This window comes from Eulemur rufifrons, chromosome 1 (assembly GCF_041146395.1).
Source record: "Eulemur rufifrons isolate Redbay chromosome 1, OSU_ERuf_1, whole genome shotgun sequence".
In the NCBI taxonomy this organism is placed as follows: domain Eukaryota; kingdom Metazoa; phylum Chordata; class Mammalia; order Primates; family Lemuridae; genus Eulemur; species Eulemur rufifrons.
The window spans coordinates 3,515,477-3,539,140 of NC_090983.1; the positions used below are offsets into that span (position 1 = coordinate 3,515,477).

A 23,664-nucleotide genomic window follows, 5' to 3' on the forward strand; every position below is an offset into this window, starting at 1 on the left:
TCTGGAAGCTGGGAAATGCAAGATCAAGGCACTGGCAGCGTCGGTGTCTGGCGAGGGCTCCCTCTGTGCTTCCAGGACAGCACCTCGTTGCTGTGTCCTCACTCGGCAGAGGAGGGAGGGAGGAAGGGACAAGCGCTGTGTCCTCGCGTGGCAGCAGAGGTGGAAAGAGCAGGCAGCTCTCTGGAGCCTCTGTTGTGAGGGCCTTCGTCCCATTCCTGACGGCTCCGCTCCCAGGACTTAGTCACCTCCTAAGGACCCCATCTGTTAACGCTACCACATTGGCGATTAAGGAACATGTTATTCCTTTTGCCCCCTGATGCTTTCAGGGTCACACGTGTTCTCTCACCTACTGTGTCGTGTTCCCTGTACGTAGTGCCCCTCTCTGCAGAGCTGCTCCTTCAGGAGGACCAGACCTCCCAGCCCTGCTGGGCCAGGCATGACTGACGCGTTGGCCCACGAAACATACATGAGAGTGATGGGTGTCACTTCTGGACAGGAGCATCAGGAGCCAGCAGGTGACTCACCTCGTCTCTTCTTCCTCTGCCCTGTTCCACACAGAAGCTGCTCTGTGCCTGGAACCCGGTGTGAAGCTGACATAGGAGGGCCTCTGCGGACCCTCGCGGGCAGGTGGCAGAAACATCAAAGAAATATGTGCTAGTGTAAGGCACCAAGATGTGAAGGTCATTTGTTAGTGCAGCAAACCTTAGCTTAGCCTGACTGCTATGGTAGTTTCCACAAGCAAGTGGAATGATTTACAATGTCTTCATTTCACCCCCATTTTAGATTGGTAGTTTAGCTCAGTGGAGAGTTCTAGATTTATGATTTTCCTTCATCGCTGAATCTCAGACATCTTCAGAATAGCTACCACTGATATCAACAGTCATCATCGCTTAGTGGACCCTTCCTAAGAACCAGGCACTTTGCTCAGAGCTCCACATATGTTTTCGCAACTGAGGAAACTACGGCTTATTGAGAGTCAAGAGCACAAACTAGTGAAGAGCAGAGCAAGAGCTCAAAGTCGCGGCTGCCCGCCTCTGTGGCCAAGGCATGTATCCATTTGGTGGATACAATCAGCTATAAGATGCACAGGATCCACAAGATGTTCTCCTAACACTGAGACCGGAGAGGAATTTCTCACTTGGTGGGGGTGGGTCGCACGTGGAAATGGGTACAACCTCCGTATTGCAACAGAAAATACTGTAGTCCTGTCCTGAGCCTCCTTCTCCTTGGAGGTGCAGGGCCCCAGAGCACTGCACAGCACCCATCTAGAATGGAGACTGCAAACCCTGCATCAGCCTCCCCAGGCTTCAGTGTGCTCGAGAATCGCCTGGGTCTCATTAAATGCAGATTTTGATTCAGCAGGTCTGGGCTGGGGCTCCCGTCTGTGGTCCAGGAGGCCCACTTTGAGAATTGAGACTTTAAGGAACTCTCCATGGATATTATTTTTCACAACTGAGCCTTGGATAGAACCCGAATAGCTGAGTGCTCGGAGCTAATTTTCTGGTGAGAGCTGGGTGCTCTCCTGCCCTGTGCTGCAGTCAAAGGCAAGGCCACACGCTTTGAACGTGCAGGGCCAGCCCGACTGTCCCTGATGATGTCAGTGGCTGGACCAGGGCTAAGCCCATGTCATTAAGCAGCCCCCTGCTGGAGTTCCCTCACCTCAACACTGCAGGTGAATTTTAGTGAATGTCCACGATAATTTGGCTAGGTTTTGTATATTTTAATTTTTGTTTAAATTTCGCACACATGTGGATTTGATCTTCCAAAGTGGTGAACTACAAGTGCATGACAACCTCATGATGATAACACCTTGGCTGGGTCTTTTAATTTTTTTTTTCTTAATTAGTGGGGAATTTAGCTCCAAATTCACCACAGATTTTCTATCTTGCCAAGTCTTATCTTAGTAAACTCATCCATTCCACTCCTATGACAAAAGGACCGATGTCTCAAGGGCCAATCAAAAAATTAAAAACAAAGAAAGTAAATGAAATCTCTCTTCAAAAATATCTAAAAACTCAAGAGCACTTTCTCCAGCCTTTAGAAAAGACTTATTTAAGTCTCGGCAGGGACCGTGCCTTAGCCAGCAGCAAGGGTGATCTGACGTCCAAAGAATGGGCCCGAGCGAATTAAGCAGCACATTTCCAACAATGAGAAAACCAGGGACAGGGAGGGTGGGAGTCAAACAGATGTCTGCCCTGGCCAGCTGCTCCCTGTGGACGTCTCGGCGCGAGAGGGCTTCCAACACTGCGTCACCCCCGTGTTTGGTTTTCCTTGCGCTACCCTGAGGTGGGGTTCGGTGGAAATGCAGAAAAGCTGTCCTGCGCAGATTCCTGCATCTAGAATGGTAGCTCCGGTCACACGGAAGACACCAGGCATGACATCAGAACACTGAGCCAAGATAATGTTGAAAACTAAGGCCTCCCAATCTTTTGAAATTGGTCCATATTAAATTGCTGTGGGCAAAACTAAAATGGCTGAGGACACTTCCCACATTTCCATTTATATCCTTTCTGTTTTATGGGAGAGATGGGATGAAAACCCTGTGTACCAGTCGGCTAAAAGTCAGGATTAGCAGGGGAGGCATGCAGCAGACTTAAGGCTGCCAAATGGACTGGAAATTTCTTGGACCGTTCTCCTTGACATCATTCACAGCCCAACCTCACAAACAACCTAATCCAGTTTTTAAATCATGTTCATCAACTGACACAGAGCACCATGAATAGGTTCTCACCACCTTACGCACTGTCGTGCATTGGCATTTTGCCCTTTGTCCTGAACTGCCCTTCTTAGGGCTCAGGCGCAGGCGCACAATTGAAACATTATTAAATCAAAATTTTTTTTGGCAATTCCTCCCATCATGTGATTCACAAGTGGAAAATGGCCTGGTTCCTCTTCTGTCCAGAACGAAGCCTTTCCCTACAGCTCAACCCAGAAGGAAATCCTGATTCACATCTGGGCTACGCTGGTCAGGTGGCTGCCAGCGGTGTGTGCGGTGAAGTCCCCTCCTGCCTCAAAAAGACCTGCAAGGGCTCCTGATTTCCCGCTGTCTCAGTGAACCCCGGAAAACATCATCAACCATTTACATCGGTAAAATTTCCACCCTGGTTTTAGCTTGTCTTTAGAAATTTAGATGAAATTACCCCATCTTTTCTACTACATTTTGAATGCTTCCTTTACTTAGAAAAGCAACAAATTCAGAGTAAAGTTGTTACTTTGCTCAGCTGCAAAAATGTGATCAGATTACCCCAGGTTATTAACTCTACTAAAAAGGCAAAGCCCACCTTCCTCCAATGGCAGTGTTGCCAGTAGTTCTCACGTGACAGCAAATCCAGGCATGGTGTTTATAACCAGGAAGTACTTATCCCACTTCACCGGCAGCCCAGCCAAGAGTCAACAGATGCCTTTGTTTTCCTGCTTTTCAATGCAGAGTTTAAGTGCAGGTTGTTGTAAAAATCCCCCAGACACATTAAGCTGGAAGACTCCTGGAAAAGTGCTAATCTCCCCAAGCAGGTGTACCAGCCCTTGCTGCCACCATGCGGGTGCATGGGGACCCAGGGCTGGATGCTGCTGGGTGGAGTTCTGTTCTTCCTGCCTTGGCTATAAAAAGTGGAGAAGAGGTAAGGGGAGGGGACACCTGAAGACTGTCCCTAACATAACCCGTGTGTGAACATTCCTCCAGAACATCCTTGATCGATGGTTACTGAGCTTGGCTCCTGCGGTGTCTGACTGACAGGATTCTCACTCCGTCTGAGGCGATCCAGTCACGATCCAGGCCGCTGCTGCCCATGTGCACAAGTCACACGTGGCTGCAGAGCACTGGGAACCTGGTCCAAATCGGGCTGTGCCCTAAGTGTGAAATACACACGAGGTTTCAAAGACTTAGTACGAAGAAAAGAATGTAAATTATCTCATTCATATTTTTTATACTGATGACATGTTGAACTGATATTTTGGATTGCGCTAAATAAAATATGTTGTTAAAATTAATTTTATCTGTTTTTCTTTTTCACTTTTTTACTGTGGCTACTAGAAACTTTGAAATTACATATGGGGCTCGCCTTCTGTTTCCATCAGACAGCGCTGGTCTAGACGGTTAAAAAGCTCTTCTTTATGTTGAGTCAAACTGGCCTTTTCTAACCTTCTTGAGATTTTTGCCTTCTGGAGCAATAAACAAAATTCTTCCACATGACATTTGGTCCGGTGTCTGAAGACAGTCATCATCTCCATCCCATCTTTTCTTCTCGTGCTCAATAGCCCCTCCACTCACTAACATTCCTTCTGTGACACGTGCTAAGGATTATTTATCCAAAACTTGGAAGAGGTCAAATTATTGCTGCTATCTTGCTGGACAACTTTAATAAGCCCAGCTGACCTTCACTGGGCTCTCTCAGGGAATGTAACTTTGATTTTACAGGGCTGTATAACATCTGGTTCCTTATTCACTGTGGACAGAAACTTGTAGAAACAAGAGAACAAGTAATGTTCTTATAACCTGAGATGAGAAGCAAAAAATCTGCAAATAGATCCCTGGGAGTTACGGTGAGGGCATTCAGTTGGGCTGTGCTCTCATGCCCCCGTATTCTAGCTGTTAAGGACACATGAGTCGTGGTTTAGTTAGTGCATATTCCACATCTTAGGGGAAGCATCCTGGCCCCATCAAGTTGTCCCCAAGCTGGCACACTAGTGAGCCTTGAGTAGGCCATTCCACTATTCTATGAGACTGGATACGTCTGGGTATGGAGAACTTAAAACTGATGGATCTCATGGTCATGCACCCATTGTCACTCCTCCTTTTTCATAAAATGGGCCCCTTGGACTGAGGCAATGTTCTTTAGCATTCACTGCCAACAGATGAGACATTTTATGTGTTCTTAGAAGACGGTGCTGGAGAAGGCGCCCGTGGAGCATGGAGGGCAAACCCACCCGCAGCAGATGTCATTACCAGTGAGGAAACAACACTGCTCTGTCCAGGGTGGAAGGGGCCAACATAACCCATTTGCTACCGAGTGGTGTCTGGTCTCCTTCAGGAATGGGGCCGTATCAAGGGCCCCACGTCACTTTGCACTGCTGCCAGGTCAGCAGAGGCTTGGAAGGGATTCAGGCTGCTTCCACTCATGGTGGAAGGACAAGGGGAGCTGGCGTGTGCATATCACAAGGTGAGTGAGGAGGCAAGGGCGGGGGAGGTGCCAGGCCTTTTTCAACAAACTACTCTGAGGAAACTAATAGAGCAAGAACTCACTACCAGGAGTATGACACCAAGCCATTCATGAAGGATCTACCCCATAACCCAAACACCTCCCGCCACGCCCCACCTCCAACATCAAGGATCAATTTCAACAGGAGACCTGGCAGGGGCCAAACCACATCCGAACCACAGCATTGGCATAACATTGTTCACAATATCCTCGTACCGTTTTTGCTTTCCACTACTGGCATGTATAACTTGTTTTCTCATTTCTTACTAGTCTTGCTAGAGAGATTTATCAATTTTGTTAATCTTTTCAAAGACCCAATTTTTGGTTTTGTTGACTTATTTCTACTGCATTTTTGTTTACTATTTCATTAATTTCTGGTCTCAATGTTTTCCTTCTACTGTATTTGTATTTGATTTGCGATTTTTGGTTTGTTGAAAAGTTTAGATTACAGATTTTCAGTCTTTTTTCTAATATATATATATTTTTAAGTCTCTACATTTATCTCCAGTCATACTTTGGCTTAATTCCATAAGATTTGTTAACTATAACCTTCATGAAGCTAAAAATATTTTTAAATGTTCTCTTTTTTGACTCACAGGTACATTTAGAAGTATTATACTACGTAATTTCTAAGCAGTTGGAGATTTCCTAATAATTTGTTTTTACTGATTTCTAGTTAATTTCAGTTTTCAGAGAATAAACTCATTTTAATTTCTATCCTTTGTTAACGTATTAGGACTTTATGACCCAATAGGTGCTCAACTTTGCTAAATGGTTTATACAGCATAAAAAGAATATATATTTCATTATTTTGGGGTACCGTGTTTTATGTATGCCAATTAGGTAAGGTTTGTCACTTCTTCTATGTTCTTGCTGGCATTGTCTGTTTATGCCATCAGCTATTGAGACAGGCATGTTAATGTCTTCCAGTATGGTTGCAGATGATTCTTCTCTCCTTTAAGTTCTGTCAACTTTCATTTGATTATATTTTGAATATAAATTTAGAATTGCTACATATTCCTGTTGCCTGTTGGACTGATCCCTGTAGTAGAATAACGGACCCACAAAGATGTCCATATCCTAATCCCTGGAACCTGTGAATGTTAGGTTACATGAGAAAGGGAAATTAAGATTGTGGACAGAATTAGGTTGCTAATCATCTTATCTTAAAATAGTATGATTATCTTGAATTTCTAGGGGGGTCCAGTGTAGTCACAGTGATCCTTAAAGGTGGAAAAGGGTAGCAGAAAAGAGAAATGAAGAGACGGCAATACGAAAACAACTCAACCCAATGTTGCTGGCATTACAGGTGGAGGAAGAGGGTCATGAGCCAAGGAATGTGGGTGGCCTCTAGAAGCTGGAAAGAGCGAGGTCACAGCTTGTCCCATCCAGCCTCCAAAAAGGAATGCAGCCCTGTTGGCATTAGCCTGGTGAGAGCCACTTTCGATTTCGGAACTGCAGAACTGTAAAATACATCTGTGTTGTTTTAAGCCATTAAGTTTGTGGTAATTGGTTACAGCAGCAGTGATAGGAAACTAATGTAATCTCTTTTTCATTAAAATTATTTTTGATCTCTAATAATTATTCTTGCCTTTAAATCTGCTTTGTCTAATACAGTTTTCCCTCGGTACCCAGGGGGACTGGGTCCATGACTCCCTAAGATACCAAAATCTGTGGATGCTCAGGTCCCTTAAATAAAATGGTATAGTATTTGCAAATAACTTACCCATGTCCTTCCCATCCTTGAAATCATCTCTAGATTATTTATAGTACAATGTAAACAGTTGTTTTTTTCTTTTTGGTTGTATTAATATTTTTTCCTGCGTATTTTTGATCCTCAGTTGAGTCATGGATGTGGAACCTGAGGGACATGGAGGGCCGACAGTATTACCAAAGCTGCACCAGCCTTCTTTTGGTATTTGCATTGGCATCTTTCTCCAACTTTTAAATTTAACAACACAGGAACATTGAAAGTGTATCCTCTTGTCAACAGCAGAATTAGAGTTTTTTTTCTTTAAACACTTTAAAAATGCCACTTCATTTTGTGGCATTATTGCTGCTCCTTTGAAGATAACTGTCCCCTCCTGGTCCTCCCTCTGTGCTGTTAATATATTTTGTCTCCGGTTTTCATTAGTTTTACTATGGCGTGTCAGGGTGTGGTTTTCTTTGCATTTATCCTCTGTGGGGTTTTCTGAGTTTTTTGAATCTGTGGCTTGATTTCTTTCATCAGTTTTGGAAAATTCTGCACCAGAGTTCCAAGTATGTTATTTTTCTGCTCTATTTTCTTTCTCCTCCTTGGATTCCAATTACACACATGGTAGACCTATTTGCTGTGTACCACATGTCTGTAACACTCTTTCCAGTTAAGTTCTATTATTTTCTCTCTACGCTTCAGTTTGAATATTTTATATTGACCTATTTTCCAGGAGCAGTTTTACTAATGTTCTACCTCTGGTTTATACTTACAAGCAACTCCCTCTACCCCTCAGCCTTGCTGAATGGAGCCCAATACAGCAAGACTTCAGGAAAACTGAGCTGTTTCTTAAAGGTTTTTGACCTGACTTTTTGGCCTCATACCCCACGCAAGCAGCTTAAAAGTTCACCAAATGTCCTGAAGGACAAACAGTATAGTGTTCAGCCCTCTCGAGTCTCTATTTTTATCAACCCAGCCCTGTGAAAGTGCCCAAATTCCGCAGGTTGCTAGGTTTTCCAGCAGTGGAACCCTGCCCAAAGCTTAGATCTTGCTGTGCCCAGAATCAGCAAATGCTCCCTCTAAAGAGTTACTGCAATGACCTCTTTGTAATCCTCCACTCAAATCTTAGCTCCTCCATTCCTCACTGCTTTAGGGGCTCATGCCTTTAAATACCGTATGTATCCATCTCTTGTAGTTCTTAGCAAAGCTGTGAGTTGGCCTCAAGGTACTTAGACACAGGAGCAGAAATTTTCACATACTTACCACCATCTCCACTACCCTCTGCCCTTTTTTATTTTTGAAGAAACTCACTAATTTGTTCTGCTAAATTTCCCATGTTTTGGAATTGGCTGGTTACTTCTTAGGGTATTTGACCTGTTCCACTAATTCTCACACTTTATGTAAACTAAGGTAAGATCTAAAACTTGGACTATATTCATATAGTCCAAGTCATATAGTCCAAGTCATACAGTCTTTTTTGGACAAGAAAACTTGGTGGTCGATGCTGTATGCTCACTATATCTTCGTATCAGACTTGTTTATTAAGAATGAATAGATTCAGGTGCTTTTAGCCTGACTCATGCATCATAAATTTTCCTTTGATTTGACTTGTCCTCCCTTCCTCCCAAGGCAGAGCCTGAGACAGGACTGCATTTAGAAATGTAGATATATCACTTCTCTTGCTCCCAGGGAAGAAGAGAAGGGAAACTGGGAAGAGTAAGGCAAGAAAGAAGGAAATACCAATCCAAGGCTGAACTGTAGAGCTGGCTGCCACGGGACACCACAACCCGAACTTGCTGTGATCCTTTTCAAGAACCAGGCTATGGACCACACTTGGGATGGTCTGACCCAAGACAAGGAAGGGAGTGTTTATTCACCATGTCATGTCCCCACCTGCTGAAGGGTTGCCCAAGGGGCTAACTCCTCTTGCCCAGGGTTTGTGTGGGCATCCTGGCCTAAGTGCCAGGGTAAGCCCCAGAGCAAAACGGTGGAGGCATTTAATGGATCTGAAGCAGTGTTGTCAGGCTGCACCTGTGTGCAGCTGGTTGTCTCACAAGTAGCCAGAGCACAAAGACGGGCCAGTGGCTGTGACAATGCAGAAACAAAATACTGTGTCTGAGTCACTTCAGATAATTCTTTTTTCTCCATGTTGTAGTCCACTGTCCTCGCCTTCCTCTTTGGAGAATCATTTTTATTCATTTTTGGTTTACCTTTCAATTGTTTCTTTTTGAAATATAAGCAAATGTGTACGTATACACAATCATAACCACTCTCCCTTTGTTATCCTCCAAGTAACAGTAGAAACTCCTTGTACTTTGTTTTCACTTTGGAGCATTTCATTTTAGAGATCTTCATTACTTTTACAACTGCAAAGTCTACACTTTATACTGTTTGTTCAACCAACCAATCCCCTATTGATGAACATTTGAGTTGATTCTAATCTGTTATTAAAAACAAGAAGTATGGACACAATTTTTATTTAACATCTAGAAGTTAAAAAAAAACTGGCATTCTTAATTGTCTTACTACTGATCCTGTGACTTCCTGAATTTCCATTTCCACAACTGTAAAACAAGTTTTAATATGACTTACCTGTCAGGGTTAAATAAAATTGCAATTTAAAATGCATTTCCATGTATGTTAAGAAAAATTGAAATAGCCAATAGAATGTATTTAAAATGAGTGAAAACATGAATTATGTAAGTATCATTATATAGACTCACTATATAGGTCATTTCCATTTAATTAAGAAATTCATATTTTGAGACAATGACAAACCAGAATGTGTCCACAGAAAGACCATGATAGTGAAATTTCTAGAAACTACCTTAGATGAAACAGTTGAAGAATTTACTTAAATATTTATTGAACAAATGCAGAATAAATGAACTAAGGGGTGTTTTAACCTGAAGACACAACAAACAACTTTAAATACTCAAAGCCTGTCACACGAAGAATGAAAGACTTGTTCAGTATTTCTCCGAAGGGCAGAACTTGAACCAAGGGATAAATACAAGCAACCAAGAGGCTGCAAGGTAATTGTACAAAGAGTATCACTTGTCTCACTAGCTTCTTTTCCCCTATAGTGCATTCTGCACCTCTCCCTTGTTTTGAAAGCAGCTACAGCTTAATACTTCTCTTGAATATCTTAAATAAGTTGCATTTTCATGGCAAGTCTTCCACTGCCAGCAATGGATGTACTCACACCACTGGAAAAAAACTAAAGTTAACAAACTGGTTTACTATCAAAATTGATCTATTTGCTCCTCAGCTATCTTTCTGTATTCCACCTTAGTGATTCTCAGGAGGTGAGGAGAAAAGAGAGCATGTTCCTCAAAGAGGGTGACTCATAATCCCTAGCAATTCAGACCTCGCCCCTGGGGACAGTTCTCCTCAAACCCCAAATGAATCACTACAGCTGTGAACCAATGGTACAGTTGTGGGTGTGGCATGTGCTGCTGGGGCAGGGAAAAGACAGTTGACAACCACTGGGCTACATGGAATAGCAGATCTTATTGTATAAGTCACTAGGAAATACGAACTAACCACATAATACTGACAAGCTCCATCCAGATTGTTAAATATTACAAAATCAGAGTTGTTTCAACAACCATTCAGCATGTTTAAGGACAAAATAGATATACTTTATATTCTATGTGTATTTTATCACATAATCAGTATGGAATGCTGAGGTGCTTCATCCATCCAATAAATTGAAAATAAAAATTTTACATTTCTACTTTGTCAGTATACAGGATTCTGAAGGTAGATCTTGAACTCAGGGTGATAGATCAGTTTTCAAGGAAAGCCACATAATCGGTCAGTCTGGCTAACTGCTGTTCATTGGGGATTGGGGGAACTGGGGCAGGCTCTATATGTTAAAGAGAGAAACATACTTCAAGTTAGACACCACAGTAACAAAGCTTTGGCCCTGCCACCCACCCCTACCAATGCCTTTAATTTTAACAAGGAAACTTTTAGATTTGTCCTGAATTTAGACAAAATCATGCCTCTTAGGGGCATGGACATTTCTGAAAAGCAAGCTAAGAAATCACAACTTCATGAGTATAGTTTTCCCTAACTGGGAGTAAAGGCCCATCTTGTATTGTTGTTGTTACTGAAGTATTCTACACTTTTAGTGTGCAACAACTCTAAGAGATAATGCTCTTCTTGGAAACATCCCTACCCATGTGACATTTAATTCAAGAAATAACTTCTGAGTGCCTCCCTTGTCCCAAGCATTGCTATAGAAGAATATTAAACTGTTAATGAACAGTAAAACACAAAGAACCCCACCCTCAAGGAATTAGTCTAGCATTTCAGTTACCACATGTCAGCCTGGGGATGCCTCTGAATACAAATGCTGGTGACAAGCTCTACCAGCTCCTCTGTATGACTCCTGCATATGACAGTATGAAGGCTGTGCAGCTGAGCCAGAGGTTGCCACCACCTCAAGGTAAGCTATAGGGACAGCCCACAGTTTCATTCTTGTAACTATATGTATTACTATAAATTTACAAAGTTTAAGCTCTTAGTGTAGAAGGTTAGAACTAAAAATATATACATGCCACACACACAAAAATTAGGAATGACACATTCTTAAAACATGCATGTGAAAATACATACCTGATAAGGGAATAAACTTGTTAAAGGAAACATCCAGGGCCCCTGCAACTATAGGAAAAAAAAAAAAAGAAAAAGAAAAAAATTACAGCCCAATTTGCAGATGTCATTGTAAAAACCTGTCACAGAACATGCTATTTTTTTTTTTTTTTTTTTTTGAGACAGAGTCTCACTTTGTTGCCCGGGCTAGAGTGAGTGCCATGGCATCAGTCTAGCTCACAGCAACCTCAAACTCTTGGACTTAAGCGATCCTACTGCCTCAGCCTCCCGAGTAGCTGGGACTACAGGCATGCGCCACCATGCCCGGCTAATTTTTTTTTTTTTTTGTATATATATACATATTTTAGTTGTCCATATAATTTCTTTCTATTTTTAGTAGAGACGGGGTCTCACTCTTGCTCAGGCTAGTCTCGAACTCCTGACCTCGAGCGATCCACCCGCCTCGGCCTCCCAGAGTGCTAGGATTACAGGCGTGAGCCACCGCGCCCGGCCAGAACATGCTATTTTTAATGCACTGTGTACTTATGGTTATTTCTCATATAGGGAGAACAATTTTGCTCCATAGTCTGCATTGTATTAGTGTTCCTTCACTAGATTGGCCGAGACCATGTCTTACCCTCTTTGTACCCTCAAGGGGCCGAGCACATTGAGATTTGTGTAATACTTTACTGTGTGCTCAACAATGTCCAATAAATAGACATTCAGAGTAGGTGGAAGAAAATTTGGGTTGATGTAGATGCAGGAGGGTTTATGGAAGTGGGCATGAAGCCCAGCTCTAAAGACCTGGCAGAAAAGGACACAGAAAAGGAAGAGAAACCACCAGGCAGGAAGAGCATGGTCACTTCAGAGAGCAAGACTGAGGGGCTGGGAATTCAGAGTAAGATATTGACAGGTCACAGAATTTAAGGCCTTAAAAGGCAGGCTAGAGAAGTTCACTTTGTGAAAGTGAAAGCCATAGAGCAGTCTGTGTGAACTGAGTACAAGGAGAAAGGGGAAGCAGCAGCTGAACATTTAATTAAAAAAAAAAAAAAAGGCAATAGTTTACATATTAAGGATAAACACAGTTAGAAATGTCTCTATAAATAAAAGGATGGTAAAAGGATGGGAGATTAATATTTAGTAGGAATTAAGTTGTAATAAAGACCATGAAACACTCATATAAAATAGTCTTTTATATAAGAAATACATTTTTACAAATTTAAAACTAGGCGATCTTTAAGATCCTTTGTACCCTAAGTGTATACCACCCTATATCTATATTTAAAATGTGAGTTATTTCCATTCTGTTAGTATAGCAGAACTGTATATCAAATTATTCACATTCAAGGCCTGAAAACCTGACAGTCCTAGAAGAGTTTAACGCTGCACAAATGGGTAAAGAGCTCCACCTACCTGGCTTTCTGGGCAGAACCATTCTTGTGGTGGAGTCTGCTTGCCATCCTTGCTCTAATATACCTAAAAACATGTATTTCACATACAGATTAAGAAATAACAAAAACATCCAACATGATCCACAACCTGTCCATGACATTACTCGTATGGGAGACCTGGTATGTTTAGTTTAACATGTCATGTGCATTTTTACTTGAAAGGAATGCTATTGAGAACATGTAAGCTTATTTTAGAAACATTTCTGAAACATATATCAAAGCCTCATTTTATTCTATTAGGCTGTTATATCACTAACAGATGGTTTTCTATATAGTATACATTATAGTGTTACCCTATTCAATATTGTTAAAAACAGACATAAGGAAAACTTACATGGCACCTTTTGTAATCTTATCAGTAATAACAAAGATGACGGTGATGATATGCATAACGTTTACCTGTAGCTATCACACTAGGTGCTTTTATAGGGATGATTTTATATAATTGACACAACTCTGTGAAGTGGGCTATATAGCCATCGTTTAACAGGTGTGGAAAATGAAGTTTAAAGAATTCAAGTGATTTGTCCTAGGTCACATAGCTACTAGCATGGGGCACAGGGTGGTAGCCGGAGTCACACCCAGGCAGCCACCTAAGAGTATGGGCTCTGGAGTATGTTATACATTGGATAATAAATTATGCATCAATTTTAAGAGAAGAGCCAAAACAAATAAATGTTAGTATAAATAAGTAACAATAGGATTTAATATAAGAACTTTCATCAACCTGTCCTCTATGTGTCTAGAATTGTGCTAGGCCCTGGAAATTTAAGATATGGTGCTTGATGGAGCTCATGTTTTAGCTGGAGAATCAAAAACGTCAACCATGGTAAAACAGTGCAATAAGGTGTATGCAATATTCTATAGCAACTAGCAAGTGAAGGGGTGAGTCTGAGCATCGCCTGAGAAATAAAAATGCAAATGCACATGTGGAGACCAGTGGGTGAGAGTAGAGAGCAAGTACCTAGGGTACAGGTCAGAAATGGCAGGAAAAAAACAGGCAGAGACGGATATGGGATGACGGCCTTTTACAAGGAAGGGGGAAATAAGGACTTCCAAATATGAACAAAGAGCTCAATTAAGATGTATTTTCCCAGCCAACTATGCAGATATTCACATATTTGCTTGCTGCAGAACCATTAATGTGCTTGATTACAGGGTGCTTGTTGTTCAAAACCCTGCTAGGGGTGTTGCATAATATGTTTCGTATCAACTTTCTAAAAAACACAACCAAGATTCCAAAAACATATCCTGTTTCCAAGTGTTTCAAAGGAGAGACTGCGACCCTACAATTCATACTTCTATTTTCCATTTTTTTTTGTTAAGTAAAAAGCAAGCCAAAAATACCTTTCACGGCCTCCTCGACAGGAAGGCCAACAAAGGCTGCGAAATCGTCAGCAATTATGGAGGTATACGCTTGAGAGACCAGGGCGAAGGCTCGTCTCCTTGTTGCATCTACCGTGAGAGCAGAGGGTTGGCAGAGAGTGAACCGAAAGAGCAGAGATTTAGAACACAAAGTTCAACCACAAGATTGTCCTTGTCCAATTTTTGGAAGCAAGACCAGATCAAGTCCAAGATTTCTGCACTCATAGTTATAGATATATGTGCCCAGCATGTAAGAGGGGCTCAAATAGTGTTGAATAAACAAATACATTTTTTTACTCTTCCTCTTAGATAAAAAATGTTAGATGACAATGAAAACTATAAAGATGGAAAAAAGTTAATAAACATAAGATTCAAACCCTAAGAAAATTTAATTTAAATGTTTATGTAATAGGGATGTAAATTTTATTTTTTATTCTTTTTTATTTCACTTATAAACACTGGAATGAACAGGCAGAAAAGCTATTTGCGTAATTAGCTGTCCTTCTCAGAAGGTTCTCTGCTACAGGACCGTACCTGGGAGGTGTAGAATGGACCTTGTCACTACAGCACTCTTCCTAACTTTCAAGTCTGCATCCAACTATTAACTTCATTCAAGTTCAAAATCCCAAATTCCAGCTTCGAATGAATGAGTCTAACAAGGGACTACCAAACAGTACCAGCAACAAAAACTCTTCCTTAGAAACAGCATCTGGGATTGTTCCCAGGCTTCCATACCCACAGTAAATAAATTCAGGAATGAGACAGAGTCGAACCCCGCGGCAGGCAGCTGGCCCATCTCCCTGCCCAGCCCAGTTCTTCCACCGGCTGTCAACATGCTTAGGAAATATTACTTTCCATATTTAACAGGCAACTGTACATATATAAAACAAACCCTGTAACGTATTGAAAATCACCTCTCCATTCCAGGGACATTGTCAAATAACTACATCAATTCCCTCAGCCACCCTTGGCTCCAAACAAACCCACTGGCTCTCAGACAAGTCCTATACTTCTCAGCCCCAGCTGTTGGTTTATGCTGTTCTACATCCTGAAATGCCCTCCTATCTGCTCGCTACCATTCCTAGGTCTGTTTATAACTCACTACAATCTCTGCCCCTCTCTAAACTCATAGCATTACTGTTTACACTTCTACCGTAACAAGCAATCTCTTACCACTTAGACCAATGTATACCATGGTATACACTGTTCCACCCATTCCCATCTTCTCAATTATATTCCAAACGTCTGGACAGAGTTATCTCCTATATCTTTACATCCGCCATAGTTCCTAGCTTGTTCCTTCACTTCACCCTCTCCAGCTTTCACTGAGCGATTATCTGTTCTTCCTAATGTGTCTGTACACTCAATTTCTTCTTTTAACCAACCTCTAGCAAATAACCTAACTTAAACGTACTTTTATTCTGGAGTCTCCGTAGAAAAATACAACTGTATGGCACAAAACTGTATTCATTTGGTGAGCCTGCCATATTTTAAAAACATTTACTTTAGGTCAAATATTCTGGTCAGATTTTTGGAGTGGGGAATAGAACAGGAACAGAATATGAATAGAAGAGATAAACAGAAGGGAGGAGAGAAGAGAAGCAAAAAGAAACATAACTGGAAAAGGGAAGAAAAACATATGGGTGGAAACAGAAGTGAGTTGACAAGAAAAGTAAAAAATAAAGGCTAAGTGTTCCTCGTTTCAGTTACAGCTGCAACATTCAGGCTGCTTTTACCCACCTGGCATGAAGGACTCTAACATCTACGTTCTGACCGGTCACCACGTGACCCTCAAGAGCTATGAAATTTGTAACCTCATGAAAGCATGTGTTACAATGGCATGCTGGAGGGTAGAATAAATTGAGCTAGTACCTAACATCTGTGGCTACTTTCATAGGACACATTTCTGGTGAAAACAGAATGCAAATTCAGTTGTTCCACAAATACTCGAGTGCCTCTCATCCATCACTGCCAGTGCTGGAGACAGAAGGGACGCAGAGCCAGTCACCATCCCATCCTTTCCAACCTGCCTCTGCCCTTCCCAGCTGCACACCTGTGGCACCTGAGCTCCCCTGCTTTGGGGGATGAGGGCTCCCCCAGGAGGTCGGAGGCCAGAGGGTAGGTCAGGAGATTTACTTCCTCTGTCCCTCCCGCCTTCCTCCGGCTGAGCCTCTGCAGCCACAGCTCCTTTCCCAGGGCTCCAGGCACACTGGCGCCTCACCTTGCCCCTACAGGCCCCAGGTGAGAGTGCCTACAGTTTTACCACTTCAAGGGAATTACATGCATCTCAAAAACAATCTTTACCATCTGCTACCCTGTAAAGCTGATATCCCTTACCAGAGTGATCAGTGCTTACTAAAAAATGCCTGCTCACTGACTCCTCCAGAGCAGGAAGGTGTACACTGAAAAGTATGAGCTATAGAGATAAGGAGACAGTAAAAAATAAGAGCATAGCAATATCAAAAGAGATCATTGAATGAATTTATACAACACTGAACCAGGAAGACAGGAAGCAAATGTTAGGAGTAGGAGAATGGAGAGAGGCCAGGGATGAGATTTTATTGCGGGATTAGTGTTATGTTGCACCAGGGTGTAATCTTTCAAAACAGTTAAAAACACATTTGATCCAGTGCAGTACCTCTAATGCTAAAGAAATTAAAACAACAACAACAAAACATGTTTGGGCATCTAAGTATTTAATTAATGAGTTATAAAATCCAGAAACTGGAGATAATACCTATCAAAGGCTGAGGCTGACACAGTTCAAAGCCTAGTCTCTACTTTCAAATACACGAATTTTTGTAACTTTTACTAACCTATACCTTGAACTTATTAGAGTGTTATAAGATTTTATTTTCATAGCAAAAAACCCTTTTACTGACAAGAGCAATTTCAATCTAGAATTAAGAAACAATGAAGCTATTAGCTGCCAATATAACCTTGATCAATATAAAATGAAGAAACACAATTAGAGCAAATCTAAAAAAACAATTCTGAAAACTGCACCACTCACCTAACAAAAAACATCTACCTTTTAAACACACCACTGACTTACTTCAACATTGCAGCACTTAAGGAACAGGTCTAGTCTAATTTAACTTTTAACCACAAAGAAACACTACCTCTAAGTGCTTCCATGATCGGCTGGACTGTCTCAGACCACTGGTGAGCATTGATGGTCGTATAGATCCCAGGGAAATCTCTCTGCCAGATTCTTTGTCCTACTGACCAAATTCCTCCAAGTTCAGAATTTGCCTGCAATAAATATAGTTGCCTTTGAGGGTACTCACTCTGCAAATTTACCAATGACTTTATCTTAAAATACCAGAAATGATATAAGCTTGCTAGCTGTATCATCCAAACATAATTCAACATTTCTTGTAAGAGATAAAATTACTTTTTCAGCCCAATCACTATAAAAACGATTTCTAAACACTGTGAGCAGTAATATAAAATTGAGTTATAGGTCTGATATAAATTTTTATTAAAATAGCAAATTAAAGCCTGAGAAAGTAGTCCAAAAATATTTTAGAATTAAGCCTAGGGACTAATTATCTTAAGCATCATTGTTTTTTTTAAAGATGTATATATTTAGGACAAAGTAATAGCAAAATGGTTAACAACAGAGACTGTCAACCTAAGATGTCAGACACTGTAGCTTCTCTAAGGATAGAGTTTCCACTAGTATCACTGAAAGTGATAATTTATATATATATATAAAACTTATAATTATTTATTTAACCAAAGAAGCTGAGCAATATTCCAATCTTACTTAATAGACTATCATAGACTATCTAGGAAAGGAGAGAATAAAAATACTAATCTGATCTGCTAAATACCAGCAATGAACAAGAGTTTAGATGAATTCTTGGTAATAGTCTGAGAATGTTGAAAAATTCACTGCACACTCACATTAGAAACAATGAACCACCTGAAATTAAAAATTTACTTCATTCCACTTTGGAAGGAACTTTTTATAGGTTATTTCATCTAATCTCCCATCCACAATAAGAAACCTAAAATCCTAATTAGCAAAAATAATCTTAATGCTGTGAACAATCATTTTTAGAATATTCGTATGAACAATACCAGTTTCAAAATAAGTACCATTACAGGGAACAGCACGTATCAGTTGAAAATCACCACCGCTGCTACTGCCAGCACCTTCCTCATCTAACTTAGCTTAGCTGCTTAACTGGTGAAGCTGCACTTGCAAGAAATGTCTTAAGAAACCTGGTAAGTAGGAGGTGAACACAGATTTCTACACCATCCTAGGAAAATTCAAATTTCTGATTAGAGGAATTTGAAGATCTATTCTTATACTTTAATATCAGTTTAATGACTATTTTTGAGACATGGGAAAGAAAACAGGAACTTTTAAAAGGTTGCCATTTAAGTGAATGTCATTACTATATTAAAGCAGTAAAATGTACTGAAAGAATACTTACAGATTTTATAGCAGGTGGTATTCTTTTCCAAAGATATCTTGCATTATTCCTAATTCACATCACCACAAAGAATAATTAAAAACATAATCATCTCAGCAAATGTTTAAAATTACTAGGTCCCAAGGCAAACAAACAGAAGTATACTTTAAAATACATATCACAGAGTAAAATTTAGCTTTATAATAATTTGTTCTGAGGAAATGAGTCGTTTTCCAGATAAAAAGACATGAACTAGCAGATATTTTTATCAAAGTAACATTTTGCCATTTCTAGTGAATTTCTTTAAATTGATGACCCAAATCCTAAATTAAAGCAACACACTAAAAACACAAAAACTTATATATAACTGCCCAATTTATTCAGATATAAAAGTAATCAAATTTATGCACTTTCAAGGCTTTGGCATTCCCTGATAAGTGTAGTATACAATGCTTTTCTCATTATACCCCTCCTTTAAGTGACTACAGAGCCTCCAAAACTTCAAGGCAGGAGTTTTTAAAGGTCTTGAAGCTTGAACAAACATATGATAACGGGATTACAAAAAATGAAACATAATTCATATATATGTAATAAAAATCTCAGTTTAGTTTTTAAAAAAGATATGAAAAGAAAGGGTTTGGAAGAATTTAAAACAGAATTTTATCAGGAATCATTGATGGGTCACAGAACTACAGGAGACTCCTCTTCTTTTGCATAGTAATGCTTTCTGACTTTTCCTAATGAACACGAATTAGGAAAAATTGAGAAACAAAAATCTTTCAAGAAATCTCACACACGTTAGTAATGAATTCCTCTTGGCTCTCAATCTTTCCCTTCAGCTTCATTTGTTCTACTGATTACATTATGATGTTAGGTAAAGAGGGGTCATAAGAAAGTTTAAAAGACAAAAAAGAGAAAGGTCAATGGAAGTAAAGGAATTTACTGACATTGCAGTTTCTCACAATAAATTTAAATGTTTTCTAGAAGGAATATGTAAAACAAATCACAATTCATTAAGCTATGACTCAATAGGAAATAGATGTAATAAACATTATAATAAAAGAAGTAGCTCATTGTGCCTGTTTTAGTGCTGCTACTTCAAGGCAGAATAATTTCTGTATAACCCTGAGGAACCTGTTGCTCTTGGCTTTAAGTTAAAGGTACTTACATGTCATTATGGAGCAAATATAAAGCTAGAAGCTGACCATACACTGGGGGTGTAGCAATTCCTCCAGGAGCCTAGAAGGTCAAATATGGGGGTGGGGGTGGGGAGAGGAAATGACAAAAACAAAACTTATTTATACTTTCATTAAAAAATTATATTTTATTAATGCTAATCAAAAAAGTAAGGCTATATTACAGTCCTATTACAGATGTAGGAACAGCTTAAAGAGGTATCAAACACTAAAATTAGATCTCTCATCAGCTGTGATTTATCTCCCTTGGAGCCTCAGTTTCTTTACATACACAAGACCATTTAAGTGGATTCCCTTTTCCAGTTCTCAAATTCTCATTTAAATGATCTTACTATTACAATAAACAAATATTTTCAACAGATTCCTAAAGCAGTCTGATTCTGCTGACTACATCAAGCATACTGAGTATCACGGTAAGCGAGTAAGGGACAGAAAATCCCCACAGCTGATGTACAAAGGCATTTCTCTCCTCATCCAATTTTGACTCAATTGGAAAACATCCATTAAGTGTCTACCAGTGAGCTTCTTCTGGCTGTTGTCTCCTTTAGTTACTTTTTATACTAACGTTACAAAGCCTTTTTAAGTGCCTTTCTAAGAAAAATCTTACCTTTAATAGCTGCAATATAACTTTTATCTGTCTTATTAGAGAAAAAAATGGCAAGCTTACTGTACCATTACAAGACTAAGAAGGGCACTGTGAGTTAAGAAAGGGTTACAACGGTCACATCTTTCTTGGTCTCTGTGCGTATGCGTGTGTCTTTTATTAAAGACATTAAGGTCAAGATGTCTGGTCTAGCGGATCAGCGGGTGTTAGAGCAAAGCTACCAGGGTTCTCGGGCTCACAAGCTGAAGACAAATAAAAGCTCCTAGCGAGCTCGGGAAACCGGTCCAGGAGCCCTCGCTGTCAGAGCAGGCCGCGGCAGCCCGGGCGCCGCACGTCCACCTCCCGCGCCCACTCCGCGAGCGCCGAAGCCCCGCGGGTCCCAGGCCCCGTTACCCTGGAAACCGGTGCCGCCCCCGGACCAGGGGCGACCCCGCGGCTTCTCCCAAAGTGACGCAAATGGCTACCTCGAGCTCCTGGTTCTCGCACTGATCCAGCAACTTTTTGAAACTGAAGGCACTGTCCGCCATCACCGCCACTGGCATCTTCCCTGCCGGTCTCGCCGCCGCACCTTAACGACAGCCGGACTCCAGACTGTCCCTCGGGGCGTCGCGCCCGCGATGACGTTTAAAGCCGCCGTCGCCGCCAAGCGCCCATACGCGGTTGCGCCGTCACTTCCGGGGCGTCTTCAGACCTCGCTGCGGCTGGGAAGCGGGGACGCCGCCGCTCTGGCCGCCCCTCTCGGTGCTCTGGAGGACCTGGCTGTAAACCGCGTTGGGAGAGTATGGAAGGGAGGGATTTGTTGCTCATTTAAGAGGCTTCATGAAGACAGCCAGTATATAGAAAACTTATTTCTATATAATACATTTTTAAATAATAAAAGTTGCTGTGGAACACAACGAAGCTGGCGCGGCTTGTCCGCACAATGCCCAGCACATAGTAGGTGCTTATGAAACGTTCCCGACTTGAGTGTTCAACTCGACGGGATGTCTCCACTTCGAGGAACCAAACTTAAATGCTCAAAATCGACCATTTGACTCGCCCCTCAAACCTGCCTCTTGGGCAGTCCTCCCCGCCTGGGAGGTGGCAGCGCCATCTGTCAACCCTGGACTGGCCTCTGAAGCTCCTCCGGCCTGGACAGGACCGTGACTGGCGCTCGGTGGTCTCCTGCCTCCTTCCAGGCTGCTCCCCGCACAGCAGCCACGGGGATTTCTTTCTGGAACAAAAAGCAGACCTTGTAGCTCTTCTGCTCAAACTCCTAAAAGCCAAAGTCCTTCCCATCCTTCAAAGGTTATACCATTTAATTCCCAGATCTAAGAAAAATCTTAACTTTAATAGCTGCATAATATAACTTTCGTCTGTCTCGGTAAAGAAAAAGTGGAAGCTTACTTGATAACAACATTTCTAGACTAAGAAGGGCATTGTCAATGAGATAAGAAAAAAATTATAATGGTCCCATCTTTCTTGTTCTGTGTGTGCGTGTGTGGGTGTGTGCTCTAGCCAACTCGCTCTAGTCATCCTGGCCTTTGGTTTTCTGCACAGTACTAATTGTTATTAATAGCAAGCATTATATTGTGTATTGTTTATTCACTTATTTACTTTTGCTACCCCTCACTAGACCCCCCCCCCAGGAAAGAGGCTTTGATTTGTTTCCTGTTGTATATCTGGCTACGTAATTTGTGGGGCCCTGAGAAAATTTAAAATTCAGGGCCCCTTGTTCAAAAGTCAGGGGAAAGTGTCATTAAAGGTAATAGAATATAAATCTTTTGCCTTTCCTTTCAGTTTCTCTCTGTTAACAGAAAAAAACTCAAACTCTGTAAATAATTTAAAGAGGTTTATAGTGAGCTGAATGTGTGTGACTGTGGCCCAAAGCACATGGCCTCAAGAGGTCCTGAGAAAATGTGCTGGAGGCGTTCGGGTTACAGTTTGGTTTTATACATTCATGGAGACAGGAATTACACGTAAAATCATAAATCACTGCATGGATGTACATTGGTGTACATTGGTTTGGCCCAACAAGGCAGGACATCTTGAGGGGGAAGCTTCCAGGTTATAGGTACGTTTAAAGATTCTTTGATTTGTAATTGGTTAAAGAAATGAAGCTTTGTCTAAAGGTTAGGAATATTTTAAGTTAAGATAAGGAAGCCTGTTAATCATAGGCAAGCTACTGGACATATACCTAAGTATATTGATGGCCTGCAGGTGTAGTTTAACCATTGCCGTGCATGGCTATAGGTCCTGTTAATTATTTAGTATCTTATTGTTACAAAGAGCAACTCCAAAAGGGAGGGGGTGTAATGAAACATGTCCAACCTACCTTCTTCTCATGGCCAGCAACTCAGTTTAAGTTTTCTCTGGGGTTCCCTTGGTCAAGAGAGGGTCCATTCAGTCGGCTGGAGGGCTTAGGATTTTATTTTAGTTCAAATCTCTTAACTTTGTATAGTTATTTTTAATTTGCTATTTACTATCATTCTAAGTAAAGAAAAATTAAAATTTTAAACTATTAGCATGAATTTTACCATCCATCTTTATTTTGTGCAATGCCAGTTTTGAATACAAATATAAATGCATTTAACTCATATATAAAATCACAGAAATTACACCATCTGTATTTCATAGCTTATACGTGCAAATGTGTTTTGTTTTTGCCAGAACCATAGAAATGCTGCACAAAATGAACTTGACTGTTTTCATTGCACTTTATACACACATGTTCTACCATCACTCTTGATCTAGGGCTTGCTGATGAGTAAGGAAGGGAAAAAGAACCACAGATTGGTCTTTCTTTCTCTTTTCTTCTATTTCATTATTGTCAGCACAATAAGGTGGCTAATATAAAGAAGTTACATGAGTAAGAAAAAATATGATAGGGTTCCTTCATGTTTCTTAAGACACCATTGCCTTCTTTTCGTGTCCAAAGCAAGTTCAGGTTCTGAAAACCTTTGGAAAATGTGACCCTTCAGGGCTTTATTTCTGTACAGTAACAATGAACAAACCTAGTATGAAATTAAGAAAACAATTCCACTTGTAATAGTGTCAAAAATAATAAAATACTTAGAAATAAATACAACAAAAAAGTGCAAAAATTATACTCTGAAAACTCCACAACCTTGTTGAAAGAAGTTAGCGAAGAC

General features: G+C 40.9%; 1 protein-coding gene across 1 annotated transcript; it reads right to left on the reverse strand.

Moving 5' to 3' along the window:
* Nucleotides 1-9,661: 9,661 nt before the first annotated feature.
* COPS8 (COP9 signalosome subunit 8) lies at nucleotides 9,662-21,131 on the reverse strand. The gene is made up of 8 exons (XM_069465700.1): nucleotides 20,998-21,131; nucleotides 19,902-19,972; nucleotides 18,755-18,803; nucleotides 17,429-17,561; nucleotides 14,289-14,396; nucleotides 12,904-12,966; nucleotides 11,515-11,562; nucleotides 9,662-10,759 (listed from the first exon to the last, which is right to left on the reverse strand). Exons 1-8 carry the CDS (start codon nucleotides 21,073-21,075, stop codon nucleotides 10,680-10,682), a joined length of 630 nt encoding a protein of 209 aa, XP_069321801.1. The 5' UTR covers nucleotides 21,076-21,131; the 3' UTR covers nucleotides 9,662-10,679.
* Between the last annotated feature and the right edge of the window lie 2,533 nt (nucleotides 21,132-23,664).

Bases quoted from the DNA above. Each gene is read 5' to 3' on its own strand.
- COPS8 (XM_069465700.1), bottom strand. From the start codon at position 21,075: ATGCCAGTGGCGGTGATGGCGGACAGTGCCTTCAGTTTCAAAAAGTTG. The intron at 18,804-19,901 runs GTAAGTACCTTT...GATGTGAATTAG, and splicing joins TATTTGCTCCATAATGACAT to GAATAATGCAAGATATCTTT. The intron at 11,563-12,903 runs GTAGGTGGAGCT...TTTTTCCTATAG, and splicing joins GGTTCTGCCCAGAAAGCCAG to TTGCAGGGGCCCTGGATGTT.